General features: G+C 36.7%; 1 protein-coding gene across 2 annotated transcripts in view; it reads right to left on the minus strand.

The window, feature by feature from the left end:
- The window catches only part of PNPT1 (polyribonucleotide nucleotidyltransferase 1), a 47674-nt gene that overhangs the window by 837 nt on the left and 19259 nt on the right, over positions 1 to 27578 (minus strand). For both annotated transcript variants that reach the window (XM_053666848.1, XM_053666849.1), the window contains exons 14-27: positions 24603 to 24673; positions 23207 to 23243; positions 20968 to 21034; positions 20785 to 20874; positions 19347 to 19400; positions 13288 to 13394; positions 9717 to 9788; positions 9563 to 9626; positions 9086 to 9169; positions 8688 to 8771; positions 7721 to 7827; positions 7585 to 7640; positions 6496 to 6574; positions 1743 to 1790 (exon numbers count right to left, since the gene is read on the minus strand). In XM_053666848.1, the coding sequence (XP_053522823.1) occupies positions 1743 to 1790; positions 6496 to 6574; positions 7585 to 7640; positions 7721 to 7827; positions 8688 to 8771; positions 9086 to 9169; positions 9563 to 9626; positions 9717 to 9788; positions 13288 to 13394; positions 19347 to 19400; positions 20785 to 20874; positions 20968 to 21034; positions 23207 to 23243; positions 24603 to 24673 (1020 nt within the window). The remainder of the gene's footprint in view (positions 1 to 1742; positions 1791 to 6495; positions 6575 to 7584; positions 7641 to 7720; positions 7828 to 8687; positions 8772 to 9085; positions 9170 to 9562; positions 9627 to 9716; positions 9789 to 13287; positions 13395 to 19346; positions 19401 to 20784; positions 20875 to 20967; positions 21035 to 23206; positions 23244 to 24602; positions 24674 to 27578) is intronic.

Here is a 27578-nt window from a genome sequence, read left to right on the forward strand (position 1 = left end):
TACATGATGGAGATTCAGACAGAAGGGTAGAATTTTGTGAGGGATTTTTGGTCAAATTATGTGAGAATGAGAACTTTCCAAGGTGTGATTGGATGAGACTACACTCAGATTGAATGGTCATCATCAGTAGCCACAATTTTGTGAATTGGAACAGTGTGAATCCACACATTATTTTAGAGAAACATAAACTTACTAGGGGTAACAGTGTGGGTGGCAGTATCAGTCACAGGTATAATTGGGCCAGTGTTTTTTGATGGTACTGTTAATTAGAATAATTACCTACATGTCCTAAAAACAGAATTGGGGCCTAGAGTTGAACATGATGACTTCTAGCAGGACAGAACACTACATGTATTGAGTGTCAGAGAATGGCTAGGGATACATTTTGAAGGGAGATAGATAGGGCCATGAGAGCCACTTGAGTAGCCGGCTCAATTCCCAGACCTAACTCTGCCTGATTTCTTTTTGTGGAGTGTCCTTAAAGATCTTGTGTACAAGACTGATAAACTGAAGGACAGAATTTAGGACAAATTCACTGACATTACTGTTGAATTATGTTGTAAGGCTTGCTTAATGTAGTTGGTAGGGTATGTGAATGTCTTGCATGAGAAAGCAATTTGAACATCTCACCTAAAATGTCATATGGTGTGCTTGAGTGTGATGTTGTCATGTTATAGAATTACATGATTATGATTTTGTAATACAACGATTGGTACAGATTACCAACTCATAAAAAAGGGGTGTTATTTATGCCAGACCCTGTACATAATTTGCTTAAGTAATGATTATAAAAAAGGAAAAAAGACATGGGCATTATCTGCCTAATTATAGTAGTCTGTTAGACTTATCTGTGCCTTCTTACTCTCTCCAGGGCTGGTCCCTATACCAGAACAACAGTGAGAGTCATAGTGAATAACTCTAGACTAGGGCTTTCTGAGCCTAATTGTGCTACAAACTATACAGGATTATACTTAGGTCACTCAGTCTACTGCTCAAAGGACTATCACACTGGAGGTTACTTGGCTTGACCTTAGACAATGAAAGGGAGAAATGTGGCAGTTTTTAAATTTCTTATGATGTTAAACAAAACAACCAAACCAAACCATTCTTATACAGAGATATTATGTCTTCGTTCTCACCTTTCCCTATAGGCTACTTGAACAATAAGATTATAGACTAGGAATAAATCAGAAGTCGTGGTTGCTCAGATCACAGGTATTAGGCATAATTAGAACAGAATGTAGTATGGCCAAAAAACACCCATTGCCAGCATAAGTTCTTTCACCTACTCGTAAAGACTATAAAACGTCAATTTTGTTATCAATTCTAGAACTGAACAACATGAGCTTTCATCAAACTCAAAAACTTTTAGCCCCAAGCAGAGTAAAAGCAATTAGAGTCTCAACTCCTTAAATATGACATTAAAGACCTTCAACAAAGTTACATTTATCAGGGTTCTCATGTCCTGTCTCTAAATCACTGATTCTGCATAGCCATCACTGACCTGCTCATGTATTTTTAAAAGCTCTAAGGGGGACTATTATTCTAACTAAATTGGAAGGTCCTTGAGAGGAAGAATTGTCTCAAATCCTTAATGTTTAAGTAACTCCAAGGTTAAAGAAGCAGCACAGCATAAAAACATAAATCATAGATATTGGTTGGACTGATTCAGCTTTTTGAAATAATTGAAGATTCAAGTATAATTTACAATGCTAAGGCTAAAAGGTTGAATGTACAGGTACCTGAATTGTTTGGCCAACTTCTAATCCTAAGGCAGTGGGATGTTGAATCTGAAAGAGTACACGTTGAATCTGTTAGTTGTCATGCATAATAATAACTTAATATCTATGGTAGTACACATTTTTTCCCAAGTGGAAAAGAGCTTTATTGTTTTTTCTGATTATAAAATCATAATTATAAAGACTTAAAATAATACAGAAGTATTCAGATGATAGTGAAAGTCACCTTCTACTTATAAACTATTATTATTAACATTCCAATGAGTAGCTTTTTAAATGTCTCCCTATTCAGTGTGTCTGTACTGTATTTGGAAAAATGGAGCTTTCTGAGCTTGTTCTTTTGCTCAATATGTTGAACAAATTTTATATTAATAAGTGAAAAATTACAGTTGAGTATTCAAATGATACAATTTATATAACCAGCCCCCTTAATTTGTTTTAAATTCCAGTGTTGCTAATATTAATAATTGATAACTATAGGTAAAAGGTACATGGGTGTTTAATATTTTTTCAAAATAAAAAGTTGAGATAAAGATAAATTGCAGTGTTGACAATGATTATGTATTCATCTATGCTAATTGTCCTCTCAGAACAAAGACCTATGTGGAACTCCTAGGTCCAAAGGTACTTGGCAAAGTACCACACACATTTAGCAAATACCTTCCAAAGTCTGTCCTAATTTACATTCCTATCAACAGTGTGTGAAAATGTCCATTTCTTATCCACTTTTTCAGCCACATAGGGAATTTTCAACTATTGGAAAATTGAAAATTGCTGTAGATATTGAATATGTTGGTTGAACTATTAATCCGGCTTCCACAGCTTCCCTCCTTCCACAACCACATCAAAATTGCAACTAAACTATAGAACTACCATCATTCAGAACTGTCAGAGTTCAAGGTGAATGGAATTCCAACAATGGAGCTAAAGAAACCACATCCATCCAGGTAATAGGTGTGGAGACATGGAACCAGCTGGTCCCACACCCACCTGTGGTGGATAAAAATTCAGGAGGGATGTTATGGGAGCAAGGAGTGTCATTCCCACACTAGGCCCCTCAGCCCAGGGTTCCAGTGCTAGGAAGATATGTCCCCATAACTTCTGGCTGTTAACCAGCAGGGTTTGAGTTGGTAAAGGAACTACTGGAATCCCAAGCTGTTTCTCTTAAAGGGCCTGCACACTCTTATTCAGATTCTCCCTTTGAACTGTAGCCTGGGGTAGCAGCCTGAAAGGCACCAGTGGCTTAAAAGGAGGAACTGAAGTGTCTGGCATCAGGGCAAGATCTGGGGGGACAGCTTTTTCCCAGACGAAAAGGTGGGCAGAGGCCACTATTCCTTTTCTGAGCCTTCCCCACAAAGAGCCACAGAACCAGCAGGCAGGGGTCATACATGAGGCTCTACATGGTTGGCTCCACCATGATGAATCCCTGAGGCTCTGCCACACCAAATTTTGGGCCTACCCAAGATGTTAATAACTTCTTATATGGAAGTGCATAATGGTACTTCCATATGAATGGCTGGTCTGGGCTCTGATTTCCCATCTTACTAAATCCTCTCAAGCAACAGTGTCAGTGAGCCCACAGCTCCTATACTTCTGGCTAAGTAGTCCCGGGCCTAGCACAAATAGCCATCTGCAAATTACTTGGAAGCACATGCTGGGTGGCCCCAGGCAAAACACAGATGGTGGCTGAACCTGGCCTACACCTGGGAAACCCCAGACCTCGTGCAACCAGTGGACAGCTACAGACTGTGTCAGAACACCACCACCAGCCTCTGCACAGCTGATCCTCCATGGAAGCTGGAGGTTGATGATCAATAGTCACAGCCACTTCCTGCAACTGACTGGCCTAGGTAAATCCTACCATTGACCTGCCAACAGCATTCAAGGCTCAACTACAAGAAGAGGGTGTACTCAGCCCACATGAAGGGTGAACCTTGGTGAAAGGGGAGGCTGTGCCACAGGACTTTACAGGACACCTACTATATTAGGCCATACTACCAAGACATGCAGTCAAAGCAGCTCTATCTAATATATAGAAACAAACACAGGGAGGATGCAAAAATGAGACAAACAAACATGGCTCAAATGAGAGGAAAAAAACACAAAATTCCAGAAAGAGAACTAAACAAAATGGAGACAAGTAAGCTACTAGATGCCAAGTTCAAAAACTGGTTATAAGGATGTTCAAGGAACTTAGTGAGGACCTCAGCAGCATAAAAAAGATCCAGTCAGAAATGAAGGATACACTAATGGAAATAACGAACAGTTTACAGGGAATCAACAGTAGAATGAATGAAGCAGAGAATCCAATCAATGATATGGAACAGAAGGAAACAAAAAAAACATAGAACAAGAAGGAAAAAGAATTCTAAAAAGCAAGGATAGTGTTAAGGAGCCTCTGGGACAACTATAAACATATCAACATTCATACCCTAGGGGTGCCAGAAGGAGAAGAAAAAGAGCAAGAAATTAGAAATCTATTTAAAAGAATAATGAAAGAAACCTTCCCTAATTTGGTAAAGGAAATAGACATGCAAGTCCAGGAAGCAAAGAGAGTCCCAAACAAGATGGATGCAAACAGGTTCACACAAAGACATAATTAAAATGCAAAAGGCCCTGGCTGGTGTGGCTCAGTGGACTGAGTGCTAACCTGCGAAATGAAACATTGCTAGTTCAATCCTGAGTCAGGGCATGTACCTGGGTTGTAGGCCAGATCCCCAGTTTGGGGTAAGTGAGAGGCAACTAATCACACACAATTATGTTTCTCTCCTCTTTCTCCCCCCCCCCCCAAAGAAAATCTAAAATGCCAAAGGTTAAAGATGAAGAGATAATCTTTTTAAAGATTTTATTCATTTATTTTTGGTGTGGGGGAAAGGCAAGGAGAAAGGAGAGAAACATCGATCGGTTGCCTCGCACATGCCCCCACAACTGGGGTCCTGGCCTATAACCCAGGCATATTCCCCAACCAGGAATTGAATGGGCAACCTTTTGACTCACAGGCTGGTGCTCAATCCATTGAACCACACCAGTCAGTGTAAGAGAGAACCTTAAAAGCAGAAAGAGGAAAATAGTTAATTCCCCAAAATGAGTCCCCATAAGATTGTCAACTGATTGCTCCAAAGAAACTCTTCTGGCTAGAAGGGACTGGCAAGAAATATTCAAAGTCATCAGTGGCAGGGACTTATGCCAAGACTGCTCTACCCAGCAAAGGTATCATTTAGAATTGAAGGACAGATAAAGACCTCCCTCGTCAAGAAAAACTAATAAAGGGGTTTAGCAGCACCAAACCATTAGTATGTGAAATATTAAAGGGACTCGTTTACAAAAAAGATCAAAACTATGAACATGAAATAGCAAAAAACATACCTATCACAAATTGAATAAAAAAAAACCAAACTAAGCAAACAAGATAAACAGACAGAATCATGGACGTGGAAAGCTTTTTGATGGTTGCCACATGGTTGGGGGGTTTAGAGGAATGGGTGAATAGGTTAGGGGATTAAGAAGTATAACCTGTAGTCAGAGAATAGCTATGGGGATGTAAAATCCAGTATAGGAAATGGAGTAGCTAAAGAACTTATGTGCATGACCCAGGGTATGCACATAAACAAAGGTATGGGGATAGCCTGAGGGAGTGGGAGGTGCTGGGTAGCTGGGGCAATAGTGTAATCTGAAAAAATTGGGACAACTGTAACAGTGTAATCAATAAAATATAATTAAAAAGAATATGTTGGTTGGCTTTTTAAAAAATGATGTCTGTCCATGTTCTTTGCTCATTTTCTTATTGATACTCATGTTTCTTCCTGACCTACATAAGCCCTTTTAAATATGAAACTCTTCATGTATTACAAGCACTTTTTCTTTAAATTGTTGCTTGTCTTTCAAACTTATGGTAATTTTGACATATAGTTAAAAAAATCAGGAGGTCTAATTTTACAAATTTATTTACATTTTTGAATTTGCTGTGCTGAGAAATAGTTTACCAGTTCCAAGATTATTCAAATATTCTAGTCCTCCCTGAATAGTCACCCATGACCCAATTTTCTTTTTCTTTCACCACCTTATTTATTTTTTACTTTTAGCTTCTTGATGTAGATGGGATTTTGGTTTAAAAAGAGTAGAGAATGTGCTTTATGATAACCAGCTGTATCAATATAATTTATTGAATAATCAACGATTCTTCCCTGCCTGAAAATACAATGCTTATTTTAGCATGTATTACAGTCCCAGGTACATAACTTGGTTTATTTCTTGTCTTTTTTTTTCCCGTTTCATGGATTGTCTATTTCTGGGCCAGTAACACAGTATTTTACTCTCTACAGCTTTATATTTTACTGTATGGTAAAAGAGACACTTATTATTCCCCTGCCTTCACAGTTTTCTTGAATATTTTCATATTACACCTATGAACTATAACAAAGATTAAATTTAAAAATATCTTAAGAATTATATTGCCACATAATTGGCTGGTCATGAAAATTGGCTAAACAGGGTTTTAACTATTTTAAGTAACTGTTATATGTTAACTCTAGATGTCATTCTGGCAAAACACATTCAAGGGTGTTTCTATTTCATCATGGAAAGAGAAGCAAATTATCTGTGGTAAACAATGTAAAACCTTTTTTCAGCAGCATCTTTATCATTTTTGGTTTTCTATGAGGTGATAGACAAAGTGTACAGTTTTCATCAACCTAGGAAATTTTACCCATTATTTTAAGGAAGTTTTAAAAAGCAAATGTCCTAAAATTTTTTTTACCTTTCGTTGATCAAGTTGTGAGTTATGAAGTAGTACTGGAGTCATATTTGGATATAGTTTAACCATTACTCCAATGTCTCTACAAAAAGGAAATAGGCCTGGTTAAAACATTATATATCTATATATCTACTTACTGATAATCAAACTGTGATTACATTTACATGAGAGAACAAAATGAAGAAACAATAAAAATTTCTCCAGCACATGATTTTTTCTTTTTTTCTCCAGTTTTATTGAGATATAATTGACATGTAACATTGTATAAGTTTAAGGTGTACAACATAATGAATCGGGTACATGTTTCTGTAACTATAAAAAGTTATGATTATCTAAAAGGGATACTTACTTTTCTCAATTGAAAATACACCCTATATTTAAATATTTGTGTATCAGAGGACAGAGAAGATAATAGAAAATGTGCAGTGAAAAGTTTTTAGAATATATATTCTTTTGCTGTACTTCATGGTATTTCCAAAAAAATTTGAAATGACAAAGATTTTAAGAATTACCATCAACCTATTAAATAGTGATTTAAGAAAGGGGGATTAGATAAACTGGGATACTTATTTAAAAATTTCTCTTATATTCTGTAGTCTACAATAAGGTATTCCATTTTCTAATTTAATAACTTGTGACATTAAATCATCCCACTGCCTTTTATTATTCATTTCAAATTTCTTTGACTATTCATGCTTTATCTGTTAATTTCTCTTTTTAATCCAATTCTTTAATCTGGTAAAACAAAATGTGCTACATAGGCATTAAATACAGAAAGAAAGGAGAAGGAAAAGGAAATATTGTTAAGTCTATTTTGGGTTTGTGAACTGTTTACTGGGAAAAATAAAAAGATGAGAAATCTGGCTAAACAATTCAGAGAGGAGAATCTATTAATATAGTCACAGAACCATGTTATTGACATCTACAAACTAGTGTAGAAAATAAAATTCTATCTTGAAGTAATTAATTATATGGTAACTGATGTGTAATCTAAACATAATTTCCAATAAAGCAAACATATATGAAGTTAACATGGCTTTAATATACATTCTATTAAAAAATTCACACAGCATACATACTACTTGATATTACCTGATTTCAGTTATTGTGGCGGTATATATTGCTCCAAATTCTAATTGCTGCTCTTGCTGTAAGTACAAAATAAGCCATAAGATTCATTAAGAAAACAACAAAAAGAAGAGACAATTGTTATAAGATCTATACTTACATCATCTTTGCAGATTTCAGTAATGAAGTCTTTTGCTTCATGCATAGCACTGGGTGTTGGTGCAAATACAGAAAATGTTTCTTCATCTACCTGACTAATGGTTACACCTTTTAAAAAGATAATTTCACAAAAGTTAACTTGGTCGTTCCAGTGGAGACTATTAAAAGTAGTATGTACAGAGGAGAGCTACCTGGAAGCAGCTGGCCAGGGTTGCGTTATGTTTAGTTGATGCTTTCAGAATGAAGGGACTCACCAACAAATACAACTGCCCCCTCTTACGTACCCAACACTGTGCCAGCCAATGTCCCGACCTGTTTCTTGCAGCCCATCATTTGGTGGAATAATGCATGTAAGTTCTACTTTTGAAGGGTTTAGTTTTGCTCTTTTAATTGAGTAGAAACTATACTAGAACTCTTTCCTTAAATCTTCTTTTTCCCTCTTATCCATTAGAGTGGTGAACAGGTGGATGAGGGATGAAATCATATCAGTTTCTCCATCCCAACTGACTTATGTGATTCTGCCCCTCTCTCTCTCAATTACCTCAAAGCTGGTAAGTACTAGGTAACCCAAAGACTGCTTCCAGAAAAAAACAAATTAAAACATACTATTCCTACACATACTCTTTAAGTAAAAGAGTAAATAAAACTATGTAAAAAATGGCTGAACTGTAAGAGGAATCAAAATTCCTCTAAGGTGAAAAACTAAACATTTTTCTAAATGTTCAGTTTTAAATTGTTGCAAAAAAACCTGAGGAATTCTAGGTCATCCTTGGACATAGTTAAGGATGATCATTTGCTAATTTATTAATAGGTATACAGAAAACTTGCAGTAAAGACTTGTCTGTTATATCCTTCTCTTTGTCTTTCTCTCATTTACCAAACATATTTTTGGAACAACACCACAGAAATGAAATGGCAAACTTACATGGCCTAGCATTAAATAAACCCCAAGTTCATGCAACACTTACCTGTTTCAGCCTGAAGTTTTTTTAAATTATATCCACCTGGTCCAACAAATTTTGCTCGTTTTGATAATGGAACCTGAACAGTTTCTGAAATGTAGTACAGACAAAAATATAAATAACTCAAGTACATATATGAATCTAAAACATGTCCTGGCCACTTCTGTTTTCTGTTTGGCCTAGACACATGTAAAAATATTTCAGTATGAAATAGAAAAACAATTTGTGTTTCTTGACTAAAATTACTGTAAGTTCTAATGTCAAAAAATTTCCCCCAAATTTAAAGTATTTAATAAAAATATTTAAAAGTTTTGTATGAAGTTAAAAATGATGAAAAACAGTAATATACTTTAAGTATTAATGTTTACCTTATCATGAAATCAGTAGTAATTTTAATGTATTACCTACAACAGGTCCATTTTCTTTTCTAGATGCCCGAGGTTTTGAAATAATTTTGTTCATAATCTGTAGTATCTCCTTCTTTGCCACTAGGATAAAAAACACAATAAAAATAATAACTGCATTAAAGAAAGAGGATCAGATATAGCAGCAATATTCTTAGTTTTTATGGCTGAAAATTCAAACTCTTTAGCTTAATAATGAAAGCTCTTCACACTCTAGTTGCCTTGATAATCCTACTCATATTTCCTTTTCCGTAAATCCTATCTTAGAGAGTTACTTAATTTGTAAAAAATGAATGTTCACTGGTCTCCGACTTTGGTAATCAGTCATGTGCCTAATAATACTTCTTGCTCTAGGGTGTTGCATGAAAAATTTCATTTCCTAAAGCAATATTTTATAATAAGCCTACTAAGAATTATAGTTCTGTTAACAAACTAGACAATGGTAAAAGGAGAATGGGAAACACTGTCTTGGCTTACCTGAGGCTTGTTGAATGGCCTCCATTACAATTTTTAATGGTATTCCAGGCAATTTAATATCAGCCTAATAAGAAAAAGCCAAAAAATTCTATAAATGTTGTTTCATGACATTATTAAATAATATAAAAATGAAACAGAATGAGTTTAAAAATACCTGTAATGCAGTTATTCCCTTATTAGTGCCAGCTATTTTGAAATCCATGTCACCATTGTAATCTTCAATTCCCTTAAGGAATATAAGAAATTATAATATAGTTTTAAACAAAAACAAAATTTATTCATCATCATTGTAGAGGAATTAAAAAAATAGCTTTAGAAGTAACCTCTAAGATAACACACATTTTCTACATTAACTGCTGCCAATTTGTGGCTTTTTAAGTTAGAAATATTTCATCAGAAAAGTCACCATTTTTATGGTGTTGGGAGAACTGGACAGCTACGTGCAAAAAAATGAAACTTGAGCACAAACTTACACCATACAGCAAAATAAATTCAAGGTGGATAAAAGACTTAAATATAAGCCGTGACACTACTGAAGTTCTGGAGGAAAACATCGGCAAGAAAATCTCAGATATTTCACGCAGCAACATTTTTACTGATGTGTCCCATAGAGCAAGGAATATAAAGGAAAAACTAAACAAATGGGATCTCATCAAAATAAAAAGCCTTCTGCGTGGCTAAAGAAAACAGTATTAAATTAAAAAGACAACCAACTGTATGGGAAAACATATTTGCCAATGATACCTCAGACAAAGGTTTAATCTCCAAAATATACAAAGAACTTACACAACTCCACTCTAAGAAGACATCTAACCCAATTAAAAAATGGGAAAAGGACTTGAACAGACAGTTCTCCAAGGAGGACATACAGAATATCCAGAGACACATGAAGAGATGCTCAATATTGTTAGCTATCAGAGAGATGCAAATTAAAACCACAATGAGATACCACTTTACACCGGTCAGGATGGCCATCATAAATAAAGCAACAAACAACAAATGTTGGAGAGGTTGTGGAGAAAAGGGGTCCTTAGTTCACTGTTGGTGGGAGTGCAGACTGGTACAACCATTATGGAAAACAGTATGGAATTTTCTCAGAAAAATAAAAATCGACCAGCCTTTTCACCCAGCAATTCCACTGATAGGATTATATCCTAAGAATCCTAAAACATCAATTTCAAAGAACCTATGCACCACAATGTTCATAGCAGCACAATTTACAATAGCCAAGAGTTGGAAGCAACCTAGGTGCCCGACAGTAAATGAATGGATCAAAAAATTGTGGTACATATACACAATGGAATTCTATGCAGCAGAGAGAAAGAAGGAGCTACTACCCTTTGCAACAACATGGATGGAACTGGAAAGCATTATGCTGAGTGAAATAGGCCAGGCGTTGAAGGACAAATACCATATGATCTCACCTTTAACAGGAAGCTAAACAACAAAACAAACAAGCAAGCAGAATAAAAACAAAGACACTGAAATAGAGAACAAGGGGACAGTGACCAGAGGGGAGAGGGAAGGGAATTTGGGGGGAAGAGGGGAGGGATTTGGAGGAACAAATGTAAAGGACGCAGGGACAAGAGCTGGGGGGTGGTGGATATGGGAGGGAAGTGGGGAGCACGGGATGGGGGGGGCTGGGATGGGAGAAATGGACAAAAAGCTGTACTTGAAAAATAACAAAATAACTTCCGCCAAGATGGAGGTGTAGGTGGATGTGCCGTGCCTTCTCACACAACCAAGTTTAGGGACAACTAAATATTATTAGCATCAGAAAACACAACCAGAACACGGAAAACTGAACTTTTCGGAAGTCCGCTAACAACAAATTCTTCAGCCCGACCGGTAAGGGGCGAAACCGGCGTCTGGTGAGGAGTTGCAAAGGAGGGCTCGGTCGGACCCGGGCGCGGAATCCAGACGCGCGAATCCAGACGCACGGGTTCCAAACGCAGGATTGGACCTAGTGAGCGACCGAAAAACCCACCGGGTGAGCAACTGCAGAGGAGACAGTGGGGAGGCGGTGCAGCGTGTTGACTGCGGTTGCCTAATTGCGCGCGAGCGAGGGAGTGGGCGGTTGGACCGGCCGCGGTGGGGAGAGAGGGCGCCACCGAGAGAGGGTGCCGCCATTTCCCCGCTCTGACCACGCCCCCACATACAGCGTCACAACCCAGCGACCTGGGAGTCCAAGGCGCCGCTTGTCCCACTTAAAGGGCCAGAACAGACCAAAAATGTCGCAGGAAGACCTCAAAGCCCCACAGATAAATCTAAGCGACGAAGAAATAGCAAAACTCTCAGACGCACAGCTTAAAACACTGGTCATCAGCTTCCTCACAGATCTGGTGGATTATAGCCACAAATTAGAGAAACATATGAAGGCTAAATTAAGGGAAATGAATGGAATTCCACAGGAAACCCATAGAGATGAAAAGGAAACTGGGACTCAAATCAATGGAGTGGACCAGAAGAAACCAAATAATGGCCAACCAGAAAAGAGTCAAGGAGCAAGAATTCAAAGAAATGAGGAGAGTCTTAGGAACCTCCAGGACATCTTTAAACGCTCCAATATCCGAATTATAGGGGTACCAGAAGGGGGAAAGACACAACCACCAGTGGAAAAACTATTTGAACAAATAATAAAAGAAAATTTCCCCAATCTGGCAAAGGAAATAGACTTCCAAGAAATCCAAGAAGCTCAGAGAGTACCAAAAAAGTTGGACTCAAGAAGAAACACACCAAGGCACATCATAATTACATTAGCCAAAATTAAAATGAAGGAGAGAATCCTAGAAGCAGCAAGAGCTAAGGGGACAATCACCTACAAAGGAGTCCCCATCAGACTGTCAGCAGATTTCTCAAAAGAGACCTTACAGGCAAGAAGGGGCTGGAAAGAAATATTCCAAGTCATGAAATCTAAAGACCTACAACCAAGATTGCTCTATCCAGCAAAACTTTCATTTAGAATGGAAGGACAGATAAGGTGCTTCTCAGATAAGACCAAATTCAAGGAGTTCATCATCACCAAGCCCTTATTATATGAAATGTTAAAGGGACTTATCTAAGGAAAAGAAGTTAAAGAAACATGAACAGTGAAAGAACAACAAGCTCACAGTTATTAACAACCACACCTAAAACGAAAGCAAACTAAAAGAACAGCTAGATCAGGAGTAGAAATATAGAAATGAAGATCTCAAGGAGGGTTAGCAACAGGGGAGTGGGAGGAGGAGATGGGGGGAGAAGGTACAGAAAATAAGTAGCATAGACAGTAGATAGGAAATAGATGGGGGGGGCAAGAATAGCATGGGAAATATAGAACCTAAAGGACTTGAGACACATGGACATAAACTAAAGGGGGGTAATGGTGGGGATGGGGGGGCAGGGTGGAGGGGAATGAAGGGGGGAATAGAACAACTGTAACAGCATAATCAATTTAAAAAATAAATAAATAAATAAATAAATAATTTAAGCCAAAAAAAAAAAGTCACCATTTTTAGATGTTTCCCCCCTAAATGCATAAGGATTACTTTATAATCATCCTAAAGTGAGATATATTATAGATGCTTATACTGTGATACATACATTTTTAACTCGCATCCTATTAAATCCAAGGAGTATATACAGAGGAGGAGAGTAAGAACAAGAGCCTCTATCTTTTGAGTCCTAGTACCATTGTTTAAGCATAGGATGCTTGTAAAGTAAATATTTGAAAATGTGAATATACTTGCCAGAATATCTGTCAGCAAACGATAATCTTCTATTTCATCCTTGTTAGGATTGTTTTTGGTGACCAATCCTATTGCCACACCCGCAACAGCAGATGAAATAGGAACCCCTATAATTAAGAAAAAAACTTCTGTGTGACTTGACAAAGAACTTCATGTGATGTATACATCAGCCTAACGCATGTATTTACCATGCTTTTGACATTTATTTGAATGTATGTGGATGGTATTTTAAATTGAGAGTCACTAAAACTAAGTTGAAATGGTCTTAATAAGTCATCTGACTACCTCATTTTTTTAAAACAGATACTAAAAGCCCCTTAAAAAAATTTTAACAAGTAATCCCTCTTCTCAGCACAAATCTCTCTAATAAGATAAAATATAAATCTTAAAGTAATTTGTTTATTTACCTTTTTGCTTTTGGTACATTCTTTTTTTCTTTTTGGAAAGTAATTGTGTAAACCCTTCTAGCCTGGTCCCCTCAGTCCACCTCCCTATGAGATTCATTGTTAGATCTTGTGTATCCTCCCAGAAAATTTCTGTTCACAAATATAAGTGTCATCTTTTATTTTCTTTCTTTACTCATGGAGTATACTGGACACATTCACTATTCTGCATCTTGCTTTTTTCACTTAACCTTGTAGACACTGATATAAAACAAAGTTCTACCATATTCTTTTCAATGGCTGCATAGTGATTTTGTAAAAGTTACATTAACAGAAGCTGGATTACTGAGTCAAAGGGTGTATGGATTTATGTTTCTTACACTGTCAAAATGCCCACCAAAGAGTATGGCATTTTATACTTTAACCAGCAGCATATGAGGGTGCCAGTTCTATATTCTTATCAATTCTTGTCAAATCTTTTGATCTTCGTTCATCTAAAGGGTAAAAATGGTAGCTATAGTTATAGTTTGATTTTTGTCTTTATGAATGAGGTTGAACTTTTTTTCATGTTTATAAACTATTTACATTTCTTTTTCTGTAAACTGTGTTTCACACCCTTAAACTACTTTTTGGTTGTTAGTCTCTTTCTTACTGATTCACAAGAGCTTTCAATATGAACAGGAGACCTTTGTTAAATAGAAATGATATTGTAGTAAATAAATATATTAAGTATAATTTCTAGACTGTTGACTTTATTATGAATTGTTTTCCTGTACAGAATTTTAAAAGTTATATGCAATCATGGTTCCTTGTTTTTGCTTAGGAAGGTTTTATTCTTTTAAGATTTTGATAATTTTTTTTTTAAAGTTTAAATTTTGACCACTTGGAACTTATCTAGTATAATGGAGTGTGGTAGGGATCTCATTTCAGATTCTCATGGTTAGGCCTAGGATGGTGATGACTTGAAAATCTATCCCTCCTATCTAGTTCTCTTTGCTAAGCCCTGGAGATGTACAGCCAATGTGCATATTAGATGTTTCCAGCTAAATGTCTACAAAGCACCTTAAAAATGATATATACATGTATTTAAAATTTAATCACACCCAATAAACCTTTTTTTCCTGCATTCCCTACCTTGGTTGAAAGGAACTAAGACACTCATTGCAGAATCAACATTTCCTTCCTTATTTCCTATCTTATCAAAGATTGATTAGTTTTTCCGCTCAAGTATTGAGAAAGTTCTCCTTTCCCCTAAATATTAAAATATCCATTATTACTCCTTTAGTTCAAGTCAACATTATTTCTTGCTTTGCCAACAGTCTTCCTGTCTGGTTTTCCTGATTTTAGTCTCTCCTCCCCAGCTCCCATTCTCTCCCATTGCACTCCTTAAGGATCATCTAGCTGGGAAAAACTACCTTAAAAAAAAAAAAGGCAGTTCAAATCATGCTACTCTACAGAAAATCCTGCAAGGCCCCCATCTCCTTTAAGGAAATTTTTAATATATTCTGTGATAAAAAAAGTTTGGGAAATAGTACATATCCTGTTCCGTAGAGATCCAGTATCATACTAGCATATTAAGTTCTACTTAACCAATAAATAAACCTGCTTAACCCCGCTCAAATGTACAATACTTTAGAACAGAATAATTTTTTCATGGTATATAATAATCAACATCCTATGGAACACTGAGTGGCTAAATACTAGCTTTAAGTTCAAACGTAGTACAACAATGACCTTTTAAATCTGGTCCCAGTTCATTAATTCATCACTTCTTTAAAACACATCACAGAAACACAATGTACTGCTTCATAACTTTGCACATGCTATTTCTAATTTTTAATTGTAGTTTATTAATTATGCTATTACAATTGTCCTGATTTTTCTCCCTTTGCCCACCTCACCGAGGACCCCCACTCCCTTAGGCAGTCTACCCACTACTGTTCATGTCCATGGTTCACGCATAGAAATTCTTTACTCCATTTCCTATACTGTACTTTACATCCCCATGGCTATTCTGTAACTGCCTATTTGTACTTCTTAATCCCCTCACCTCTTCACCCATGTCCCCCACACCCATTACATATGGCAACCATCAAAATGTTCTCTGTATCCATGTTTATGTCTGTTCTTGTTTCGTTAGTTTGTTTTTTAAAGTGCTGATAATGTATTTTTTGCCACTTTATTGTTAATAGTTTTGATTTTTTTCTTAAATAAGTACCTTTAACATTTCATGTAGTCATGGGTTGGTGATGATCAATTCCTTTATTTTTTTCGTGTCTGGGTAGCTCTTTATATTTGCCCTTAGATTCTAAATGACAGCTTTGCTGGGTGGAGCAATCATGGCTGTAGATTCCTGCTTTTTCATGACTTTGAATACTTCTTGCCAGTACCTTCTAGCCTGCTAAAAGTTTCTTTTGAGAAATTAGCTGATGGTCTTATGGGAACTCCCCTGTATGTAAGTAACTGCTTTTATCTTGCTGCTTTTAAGATTCTTTGTGTTTAACATTTGCCATTTTAAGTATGATGTGTCTTAGAGTGGGCCTCTTTGCATCCATCTTGTTTAGGACTCTCAGTGCTTCTTGGACTTGCATGTGTATTTCCTTCACCAAATTAGGAAAGCTTTCTTTCATTATTTTTTCAAATAGATTTCCAATTTCTGGCTCTTCCTCTCCTTCTGGAACCCTTATGATGCAAATGTTGGACCTCTTGAAGTTGCCCCAGAGGCTGCTTATTCTATCCCGTTTTTTGGATTCTTTTATCTTCTTGTGCTCTGACTAGTTGTTTTTTGCTTCCTTAAGTTCCAAATCATTGATTTGGTTCTTGGCTTCGTCCACTCTATTGTTGTTTCCCTGTAAACTGTTCTTTATTTTGATTAGTATATCCTTCATTTCTGACTGGATCTGTTTTATGCTGCTGAGGTCCTTACTAAGTTGCTGGAGCATCCTTATAACCAGTGTTTTGAATTTTCTATCTGACACACTACCTATCTTCATTTTGTTTCATTGTTTTTCTGGAGTTTTGATCTATTCTTTCTTTGGGCCATGTTGTTTAGCCTTCTTGTTTTGGTAGCCTCCTTGTGTTTGTTTCTATGTATTAGGTAGAGCTGTTTTGATTCTGTGTCTTGATAGTGTTGCCTAATGTAGTAGGTGTCCTGTAGGGCCCTGTGGCACAGCCTCTCCTTTCATCCAAGCAGGATGCTCAAGGTTCACCCTTCATGTGGGCTGAGTACAACTTCCTCTTGTGGTTGAGCCTTGAATGCTGTTGGCAGGTCATTGGGAGGATTTCCCCAGGCCAGTCAGCTGCAAAGACTAGCTTTGACCACTGACCACCAACTTCCGTACTCCATGGAATATCAGCTGTGGAGGGTCAGGGTAGCAGTGCTCTAATGTGGTTACTGTCCACAGGGTGCACTGGCCCTAGACTTTCCCAGGTGGTGTAGGCCAGGTCAGTCCCCACCTGTGTTTTCCCTGGTGCCACCCTACCTGAGGTATAAGGCAATCTGAGATGGCTGCTACTTGTGCTTAGCTTGGAGATTCGCAGACAAAAGCCAAGCTGTGAATCTAGGTTTGCTGCTGCTAGTTCTGGGTCTGGGGCTCACTATGGCTAGCTGTTGCTTGTTTGGGAGGATTTAGAAAGTTAAACAGCATGAGCCAAGACCAGCATTTATTTATATGGAAAAGAAGCTTGGGTGGGCCTGTAAGTTGGATGTAATGGAGTCCCTGGGGATCTCCAAGATGGGTCAGTGTTAGCCAGGTTGATGGAATCTCAGATAAGGCTTATCTTACTGGCTCTGTGGTTCTGTTGGGGGGAGTGTTTAGAAAAGAGATAACGGCCTCTGCTTGCCTTGATTCCAGACACTTCAGTTTCTCCCAGTATGCCACTAGTGCCTTTCAAGCTGCTACCCTGGTGCTCAGAGGGAGTGAGTCTGATTAGGTGGGTCCATGTGTGGGTTCTTCAAGCGGAACTGCTTAGGGCGCCAGCAATTTATTCCAGTAATTCAATACCCACTGGTTTTTGCAGCCTGAAGTTGTAGGGACTTATCTTTCTGGTACTGGAACCCTGGGCTGGGGGGCCTGCTGTGGGGCTGGGACTCCTTGCTCCTGAGATATCCCTCCCAAATTTTTATCTACCACATGTGGGTATGGGACCAGCCTGTTTCCCATCTGCTCTCCTCCTACCAGTCTGGGTGGATATGGTTTCTTTAATTCTGTTGTTGTCCAACTTCAATTCAACTCGATTTCTGATGGTTCCGTTCTGCATTTCAGAGGTAATTTTGATGTTAAGTGAAGAGGAAAACCATGTCTGTCTATGCCACCATTTTGACTGGAACTCCACAAGTACTCATATTTTAATTGAGTTGCATACACTTTGCTGGCGCTTCCACAGGACTTGAATATTCGTTCTAGTCAAATTTAATTTTGTAATATTAATGATAATATAACAATATGCACATGCAAAATAATACCCTGGGATACAATAATGGGTTTTGTGTCTAAATATAAATAGATTAGCCCTAGCTGGTGTAGCTCAGTGGATTGAGCACAGGGCTGTGAACCACACGATTGAGGTTCGATTCCCAGTCAGGGCACATGCTTGGGTTGCAGGCCAGTTCCCAGCAGGGGACTCATGAGAGGCAACCATACATTGATATTTCTCTCCTCTCCTTCCCTTCCTCTCTAAAGATAAATAAATAAAACCTTAAAAAATATATAAATAAATTAAAAATTGAATTAAAAATTAAAACAAAAGATTTTTGTCCTGAAAGTTTTGGCTAAAAACGTGGATGTGCATTATATATGGGAGTGCATTATAAAAGGCAAAATACGGTACCTTAAATATCAGATGATGTTTCCGTTCCACCGAACACAACTAGAATAGTGCCTGCAACTACCCTTAGCTTTTTACTTCTGGCTTAAGTTTTAATTTTTCTAGTTATTGTTATATATTCACAACATTCTTTCATTTCATCCTTAGTTAGGTTGCCCTATCTTATATATTTGTATTATAAATGTATAAATCATAGGGAACTCCTTGTGTGGCCTCTTAAAGTGACTTTAGGTCTTTTTCCTTCTTGAATAGCATTATAAATGACTATCTGGCAATAACTGTCATTAGAGCCTCATAACATTCCAATTTTTTCCCTTATGGTGTTGCAGATCCAGAGATTATATCAAACCAATTGTAGTCTTCCTTTCTAAAATTGTGTACACTCTATGAGTGGTATTGTTTTTCTTTTGGCTTATATAAATCAACTTCTATGTAAACAAGAAGCTTACATGGTTATTTTCCTTTATGGTCCTAACACTTCTGCTTGCCAATCCAAACTTCTTTGGTGAACGCAATCAACTGTGGAACTCTCCACCTTTTGGAAGGTGAGAAAGCTTGCTGGGTTACTAAGGCAAGTAAATAATCTTGTACTGCTTTTAGCTGCCCCTTCCTCCCCCCCACCCCCCAACGAAAGGAAGAAAGAAGAAAAAAAAAGGAATTCCAGCAGAATATCTGTATAGTTGTAAAGTTTAAACTGTACTTTGTAACTATTTTGCTTTTGTCCTCTTTTGGTTATTAGTAATCTGACTTCTCTAAGTTTTACTAACATCCAATTTTAAAGAAACCTTATATTTTATACTAATCAAGTATATATAAAGCATTAGAAGTTTTGAGACATAATTCTTTTACCTGCATCCATTAATGCTAAACTTCCACAACATGCAGATGCCATAGAAGATGATCCTATAGGAAGAAAAGTATTTATAATATACTGATTTTTAAAAATATATACAAAATTATCAGTATTGGTTATCTTCTTACAAATATTGGACTGTAATATAAAATTTGATATTCTTTCGTTATTTTTAAAAACACTTAAGGGAAGTGCTGCTAAAACATGACCTACGGAGCTGCACCGTCCTCTATGATGGCTATTAGCTGTACGTAGCTACTAAATTTAAACAGAATTAAATCCAGTCCCTCAGTGGACAGCACACAGATTGAAAACCTCCAACATCAAAGAGAGTTCTATTGGGTAGCACTGCTGGAGACTCTGATTCTAAGAATCCTCCCAGAAGAACCAGCCTCTTTTGCTGCTTACTCAGAAGGCAGTTAAAGATACACTAAAGGGCTTAGGCTCTCTCACTGGGCTGTAAGCACCTAGCCACATCCAGTAAAGAACAGAAAGTCTCTACTATAAATTCTGAGCTTACTTTATTTTGTTTTTTTTTAAAAAATATCTGCCCTGGCTGGTATGGCTCAGTGGACTGAGTGCTGGCCTGCAAACTGAAAGATTGCTGGTTCGATTCCCAGTCAGGGTTGCCAGCCAGGTCCTCAACTCGGGGGTGTACGAGAGGCAGCCAACTGATGTATCTATTGCACATCAATGTTTCTCTCCCTCTCTTTTTCCCTTCCTTCATCTCTCTCTAAAAATAAATAATTTTTTTAAAAAAACCTTAGACTTATATATATATCTTTATAAATCTGCCTAGCTGGGTAGCTCAGCTGGTTAGAGCACTGCCCCAATGCGCAAAGGCTGTGGGTTCGATCCCATACAATAATCAACCAATGGATACATCAATAAATGGAACAACAAAAATGATGGCTCTCTCTCTAAAATCAATAAATAATTAAAAAAATAATCTACGACCATATAATATATGCTGCATCTTTCAGAACTCTGTGCCCTGTTCTGCCTTTAAAGATCATAAATTGTCTTGACCTATGGACTGATTTTTTAAATTTTAATTTGATCTTTTAACCTAGCCTCTCTCTGTGGTATCTACTTGTACCTGTGATACATGACAGGTGTCCCCTCCCTAACGGATCACTCTATTTTGGTCCTTCTTTTCTTAAAGCTGGCCTTCCTCTATGGTTTGTGAAAATAAAGAAACCAACCCAAACTGGATCTACATACAGAGAAACATGTGATTTATATTGCTTTCCAAACATGTAATTAGATAAGAACAGGACACAGACAAGTATACAATTAACTAAACATATTTTTCTCTTGCAATGGATTTAGGTACTATAGTAATAAACAATGTAGCATTAGTTCTGAAAAGTTAAGACTATAACAGGGAATCTGGTCTTTTTAACTAGAAAAAAATATATTTCAATGCCATACCATTTGACTCCAGGACTTCAGATGTGACTCTTATGGTGAAAGGAAAATCTTTGGGAATAACAGGATACAACGCTTTCTCAGCAAGGGCACCTAAAGTAGAATAAAAAATAATGAGTAAGACATGTACTAAGTCTCTGTAAGAATACCATATAGTTCACAAATTTGTACTCAGGGTGTACTCACCGTGCCCAAGTTCTCTTCTATTTACACCAGTGATTTTGCCAATTTCATTTGTTGCATAAGGAGGAAACTGGGAAAAAAACCCCACACACATATGAAACTGACATGGAAAGATATCTAAGCTGTATTACTGAAATAATAAAAGTTACAAAAATGTGGGATCTCATTTGCTAAAACAAAAAAAGTACACACACACACACACATATATATATATATATATATATATATATATATAAAATGTCTGCACCTAAAATATTTAACAAATTACTAAAAGTAGGTATTTCTAAGTGTGTATGTACATCAGGGAGGGAAGTAAGTGGTTATGGGGATTTATACCATAAATTTCTGTGTTTAAATTTTTTTTTTAATAACTTTACTGATTTGGATTTTTTTTTTTTTAAGATTTTATTTAGCTATCTTTACAGGAGAAGGGGAGGAGAGAGGGAGAGAAATATCAATGTATGGTTGCCTCTTGTGTGTCCCCTGCTGGGAACTGGCCTGCAACCCAGGCATGTGCCCTGACTGGGATTCGAACCGTGGTTGCTTGGTTCCCAGGCCTGCGCTCAATCCACTGAGCTACACCAGCCAGGGCTGTGTTTAAATTTTTAACAATGGAAAGAAATATTTTTGTAGTAAGAAAAAAATATATACTTTTTTCCTTAAAAATCCACACTGAGGAAACATATTTTCCAATAAGGGTTTTACTATGGCCAGAGGTTGCAAACTTTTATTTGACCAATACACTGTCTTAAAGGGATATTAGTTGTGATCATTAAAAAAATTGGGGTATTTCCTGTAGAAATCTGCAATTCCAGTTTTTTTAAACAAAGTATTTTTAAGTAGGAGTAATGGAATATGAATCTGATTAAGCCTCTGGGTCTAGCAGCCAACTGCAGGAGGCAGAAGGACAGAGAAATGTCCCGAACTGTCCTATGAGGGTGCAGTCAGCAGCACCCAGACTGTGGGGAACTCTACAGTTCAAAGAGCTCTGGGGCTTCAACAGACAGGTTATAAAGAAAAGAATGTAATGGAGGAGAAACCTATGGGTTAAAAGAGACTTAAATATTAAAATTTTAAAAATGGAGAAGACTAAACTATAGTAGATAGGGATGTGCACTAGAAACACAAGGAAGTAATTACTATAAAACTTAGGAGAACAGTTACTTATAGGGGAAGAATGGTGTTAAGACTGGGATGAAAAATGTGGAGTGGCTTCCGGGGTGACTGGCAACATTTTATTCTCTGACTTGGGTGATGGGGACTTGGGTGGTAGTTACATGGGTGTCTGCCTTATAATGCATTAAGCCATCCTTTGTTTAATATAGTATCTGTATTTTATTTTACAATACAAAGATTTTAAAAAATGTCATGATACAACACAGCCTATATTTCTCCCCTACTTCTTTTCCCAATTATCAGCTAGAGCTACATTTTTCACAGCTGCCCTTTTAAAAAAGACTGCTATGTGCTCTTCAGCTTATGATAAAGGATGTGTTTCTGTACTGTCTGGGTACATCCAGAGCAGCATATTTATAAGGGACTCCAGACCTGTGAGAATCACCAGGCTTATGGAAATTCTCTGGCATATATTACATAAAATGTTCTCTATTAATTGTAGCAGGTTCACCAAAACTGAGATATTGGGATTCTGGGCAGCCAAAGCAGTCACTCAAAGGTGAAGTGATCTGCTACTTTACATTAGCCTCCCAGTGTCTGTGATTTAAATACTAAAATTTAAGTATTATATGTCATGTCTGGTCCTTTACAATTAGTTGTAAAAAAAGTTGATTACAAACTGAATTATATATAATAAGTCTATATAAAACACTTTAATATTAAATACTTCAGTTCTTTGACTACTAAGCAACTCAGTAAAAGTATGAATATATAAATGAACCACAAGAGAAGATAATTTGCCAGCTGAGGTATTTGGAAAGCTCCACTTTTGTTTGACACATGTGAATAAGTACAACTCTTTCTTGACAAAACAATATTGTTTACTATACTTTAATGTATGACTCACAACAGGAAGTTGCAGACTGGACAGCTATTACTATCTCTTAAATCCCTTCTGTATGCAATAAAAAACAGCCTCCAAATCTACCTTAACAGATATATGTTAAAACCAGCATAGTAAAATGTTAATGGTTGAGTCTAGGTAGTGGCTATACAGTTATTCACTGTAAAATCCTTTTAACTTTGCTGTATCTTGAATATTTTTCATAATAAAAGTCCACCTTACCTCATAGTGCAGCATGAAATTTTTATCTTTTATCCCACTAAAAAAAAAACAAACATAAAATTCAAAACTTCACACAGATACAAATTTATTTCAATAAACAGAAAAGATTTAAGAAGACTTAAAAAAATTGGGTATCAAAGAGCTGATCTGAAACTGAAAATAAAGAGAATTAGAAGGATGTTAGAGACAGTATTTTTTCCTGGGGCTCATAACTAAATTCTATAGATTTAGGAATACAATTTTGCTTTAAATACAACAAGCACTTAAATATCCAGATCTGAATATTAAGGCCGTGTGTGTGTGTGTGTGTGTGTGTGTGTATATATATATATATATATATATATATATATATATATATATATAAAACCATATATATGTTTTTAAGCATTAGTAACTATTGGGAAAATCCTAAATGTTATCAAGTCATTAGTTAAATCTCATTTTCTCTCAGTCAACATGTGAACTGAAGATCAGTAACTGAAATGATATCACTGAGAGAAATCAGAATATCTGACAGGCAAAGATGTTTTCAGGGTCTGAAGCTGTGCTGCCTACTAGAGGAGAATGGAGTCAAAGTGAAGGACACAATAACCAAGTTTTGATCCAGATGAGAATTTGTAATACAAAGTATAAAAGCTCCCCGCAAAAGGATTATGATTATGATGAACATTCTGACCTTCTAAAAATAGCTCCACTGTCAATTTTATCAGATACATGAAAAACAATTAGTGATGCTGTCATGAAGACTCAGGATTATCCTCATCTGTTGGGAGGCAGGAAGAGGGAAGATGTCCTGCACTCTTCTGAGACCCTCAACCAGAGAAAGGAAGCAACCCTGTTAGGCACTGAGGAAAGAAAGAGCTATGTGGTTGTGAGTCCTAGGACTTTGATGCAGTAATACTGGTGGGGATTGTAATAAAGATTCTCATTGTATAAAACTGATCAATAGGATTTTACTGCTGACTGTTTAGGAACAGAAGAGAGCCAAATACTCCTGAGTACAAATTCAAATGTGCCTTGGGATAAGACCAGGTTTTTCATTCAATAACAGCTTCCGGATTCATTTTAGCAAATGGATTCCTACTTATTTGCTCTCTTCTTTATAATTAAAAAACCTATCCATTCAAGATTACCCAGGAAATCTGTCCTGAGGAATGGTTCTAGAGACACAGAATAAACTAAATGTATCCATACTAAAGAATTAAATTCTTTACTAATATTTGTTCCAACCAATAAGTTAAAAGATAACATTTAAAAAAATCTCTTGAAATTACTATTATGTAATCAGAAAAAAGAAGGACTAAGGTACGGGTTTTTAAAAGTAATAATGCATAATAATATACCACATGAGCTTCAATTATACACTGGAACATCATAACCAAAAAACATAACTTACTTGATAGCAGTTATAATTCGGTCCGACTTTATACTGGATTCTAGTGAATCAAATGTAACAGTACAAAGCACCTAAAGAAGAAGAAACACAATCCCTCAAGCTTTAATTTATTAACAACAAAGATAAAAATGAAAAATATCAGAAGAACCCAATTAGCTCATAAAGAAATGCAACAACTATAATCTTATACAAATCAACAGAACTCAATACAGTAATCATCAATAATCCAAAGGTCTAACATCACATGCAGTACATATGTAAAACACTGTAATAGAAGTGCTAGGGGAAGAGAAAGAAATAGTTCTAAAACCTGACCATAAAGAAAGCCTCAGTAAAGCTTCAGCCAACAAAACTGCTCCCTTATAAAAAAAAAAAAATCAATCTTCTTTGAAGGGTCATAACATAAATCAGAGACTACAATGCAACATTCAAAATGTTTGGGATACAACCTATCAAAAAAACCCCAAAACCCCCAAACCTGAGACCATTCTAAAGAGAAAGAGAAAATAAATAGAAATTGACCCTGAGCTAAATCAGATGTTAGATGAACAGATAAGGACTTTCCTTTTATTTTCCTGCACATTAAATTTTTTATTTATTTATTTTTAAAGGGAGGGGGAGGGAGGGAGAAAGGGAGAGAAACATTAATGTGTAGTTGCCTCTTGTGCATCCCTACTGGGGACCTGGCCTGCAACCCAGGAATGTGCCCTGACTGGGAATTGAATCGGCAGCCCTTTTGGTTTGAAGGCTGGCACTCAATCCACTAAGCCACACCAGCCAGGGCTCCAGATAAGGACTTTGAATAGCTATTATACTCAAGGACATAAAAAAGAACCAGTGGAAATTCTAGAACTGAAAAATATATTATCTTATAATGAGAGGAGATAACAAGAGTCAGTGACCATGAAGACATTAATAGAAATCAGCCACTTTAAAGAATAGGAGGGGAAAAGGGAGAACATAGTCTTAGGGACCTGTGGAACATTATTAAGAGGACTAATGGATGTATTTGCAATACCAGAAGGAAAGAAAATGAGGTAAAAGAAAATATTTCATAAATTATGGTTAAAATTTCTCAAGTTAAGCAAAAGACAAATTTACAGGTTCATGCTCAGGAAACTCTTAGCAGGATGAACACAAAGAAAACCACACTATTCCCAGCCACACTGCTGAAAACCTAAGATGAAATCCTGAAAGCACCCAAAAGAAAACAACAAGTAACATATAGGGAGCAATGATATGAAAGAGTCCTCACTTTTCATCAGATGAAAATGGAAAAAGAAAAGGCAGTGGAACATTTTTATGTGCCTAAAGAAAAAAGCATCAACTTAAAATCTATATCCAGGAAAAAGATTCTTTGTAATTAAGGGGAAAATAAAGACATTTCAGGTAAGTGAAAAATAAGAATTTGTTGTCAAAAGACCCAGAGGACAATACTAAAGGAAGTCTTGTCAGATTGAAGGGAAATAATAGTAGCTGGAAATATGGATTTTCAGGAAGAATTAAAAGCATCAGAAATAGTAAATATGTGGGTCAATATATAAAAAAAATCTTTCCCTCTTCTTTAAAACACATATCACTGTAAGAAATAAAAGTTATAGCATTGCCTTGTGGAGTTTATAGTATGTGTAGATGTATTTCTCAAGACAACAACAGTACGAAGAACAGAAGGAAGGAAAAATGCACCTAAATAGTTGGGAACTTTACTCTTTTTATGTGAAGTGGACAAAATTAACTCTAAAAAGACTGGATAGTTATAGATGTATATTGTATTCTCTATGGTAACCACTGAAATGTGCAAGGTATGGCTAAAATGCAAAGAGACAAATCACAATGGAATTTTAAAAAAACATTCAATTAATCCAAAAAGAAGGCAGAAAGAACAGGGGGAAAAAAAAACAGAGGGGCCAAACAAAAACTAGTACTAAAATGACAGATCTGAGTTCAATCACATCAGTAATAAGTTCAACCTAATGGACTAAACATTCTGGTTAAAAGGCAGAGATTGTTAGAATGGCTAACGAAAGTACATATAATATTATAGCTAAATAGAGTTATTTTAGAAACTTAAAAAGTATAAAAAACCTGAATCATAGGTGATGGATTATCTTCACTGTAAACACTGATTTAAATTGTAAAGGTATCATTTCTAAATGAACTCATGAATTCAGTGAAATACCAATTTAAATGCTAGAAAGATTTTTTCCCCCAGAACTTGATATAATAGACCTTCGTCAAGATGGAAGCACAGGCAAACATGGCTTGCGTCCTTGTACAACCACATCAAAATTACAACTAAATGTTAGAACAACCATCACTCAGAGATGTTAGAAATTGAGTTGAATCCAAGTCTGACAACTGTGGAACTGAAGAACTACCACCCAAACTGGCAGGAGATGTGGAGAGGTGGACAGTGGAATGAGCTGGCCTCACACCCATACCAGGACCCCAGCCCAGGGTTCCAGTTTCAGGAAGATTAAGTCCACATAACTTCTGGCTGTAAAAACCATCAGGGTTTGAGTGAAAGGAACTAATGGAATCCCAAGCATTTCCTCTTATGGGCCTGCACATGGGCTTACTCAGATTCACTCCCACTGAGCTCCGGCACCAAGGTAGTAGTCTGAAAGGCACCAGTGGCAATATGGGGAGCTTGTGCCAAAGGACCCTATAGGACGCCTACTACATTAGGCCACACTACCAACACAGAAAGTTATAGCAGCTGTACCTAATGCATATAAGCAAACACAAGGACGCTGCCAAAATGAGGAGACAAAGAAACATGGTCAAAATGAAAGGAAAAAAAAAACCCTCCAGAAAGAGAACTAAACAAAATGGAGACAAATAAGCTACTAGATGCCAAGTTCAAAAACTGGTTATAAGGATGCTCAAGAAACTTAGCGAGAACCTCAAAGGCATAAAAAGGTCCAGAGAGAAATGAAGGTAACTAATGAAAATAAAGAACAATTTTCAGGGAAT

The sequence above is a fragment of the Artibeus jamaicensis genome, unplaced genomic scaffold (genome assembly GCF_021234435.1).
Source record: "Artibeus jamaicensis isolate MK-2021 breed Jamaican fruit bat unplaced genomic scaffold, CSHL_Jam_final contig_465, whole genome shotgun sequence".
Taxonomy (NCBI): Eukaryota; Metazoa; Chordata; class Mammalia; order Chiroptera; family Phyllostomidae; genus Artibeus; species Artibeus jamaicensis.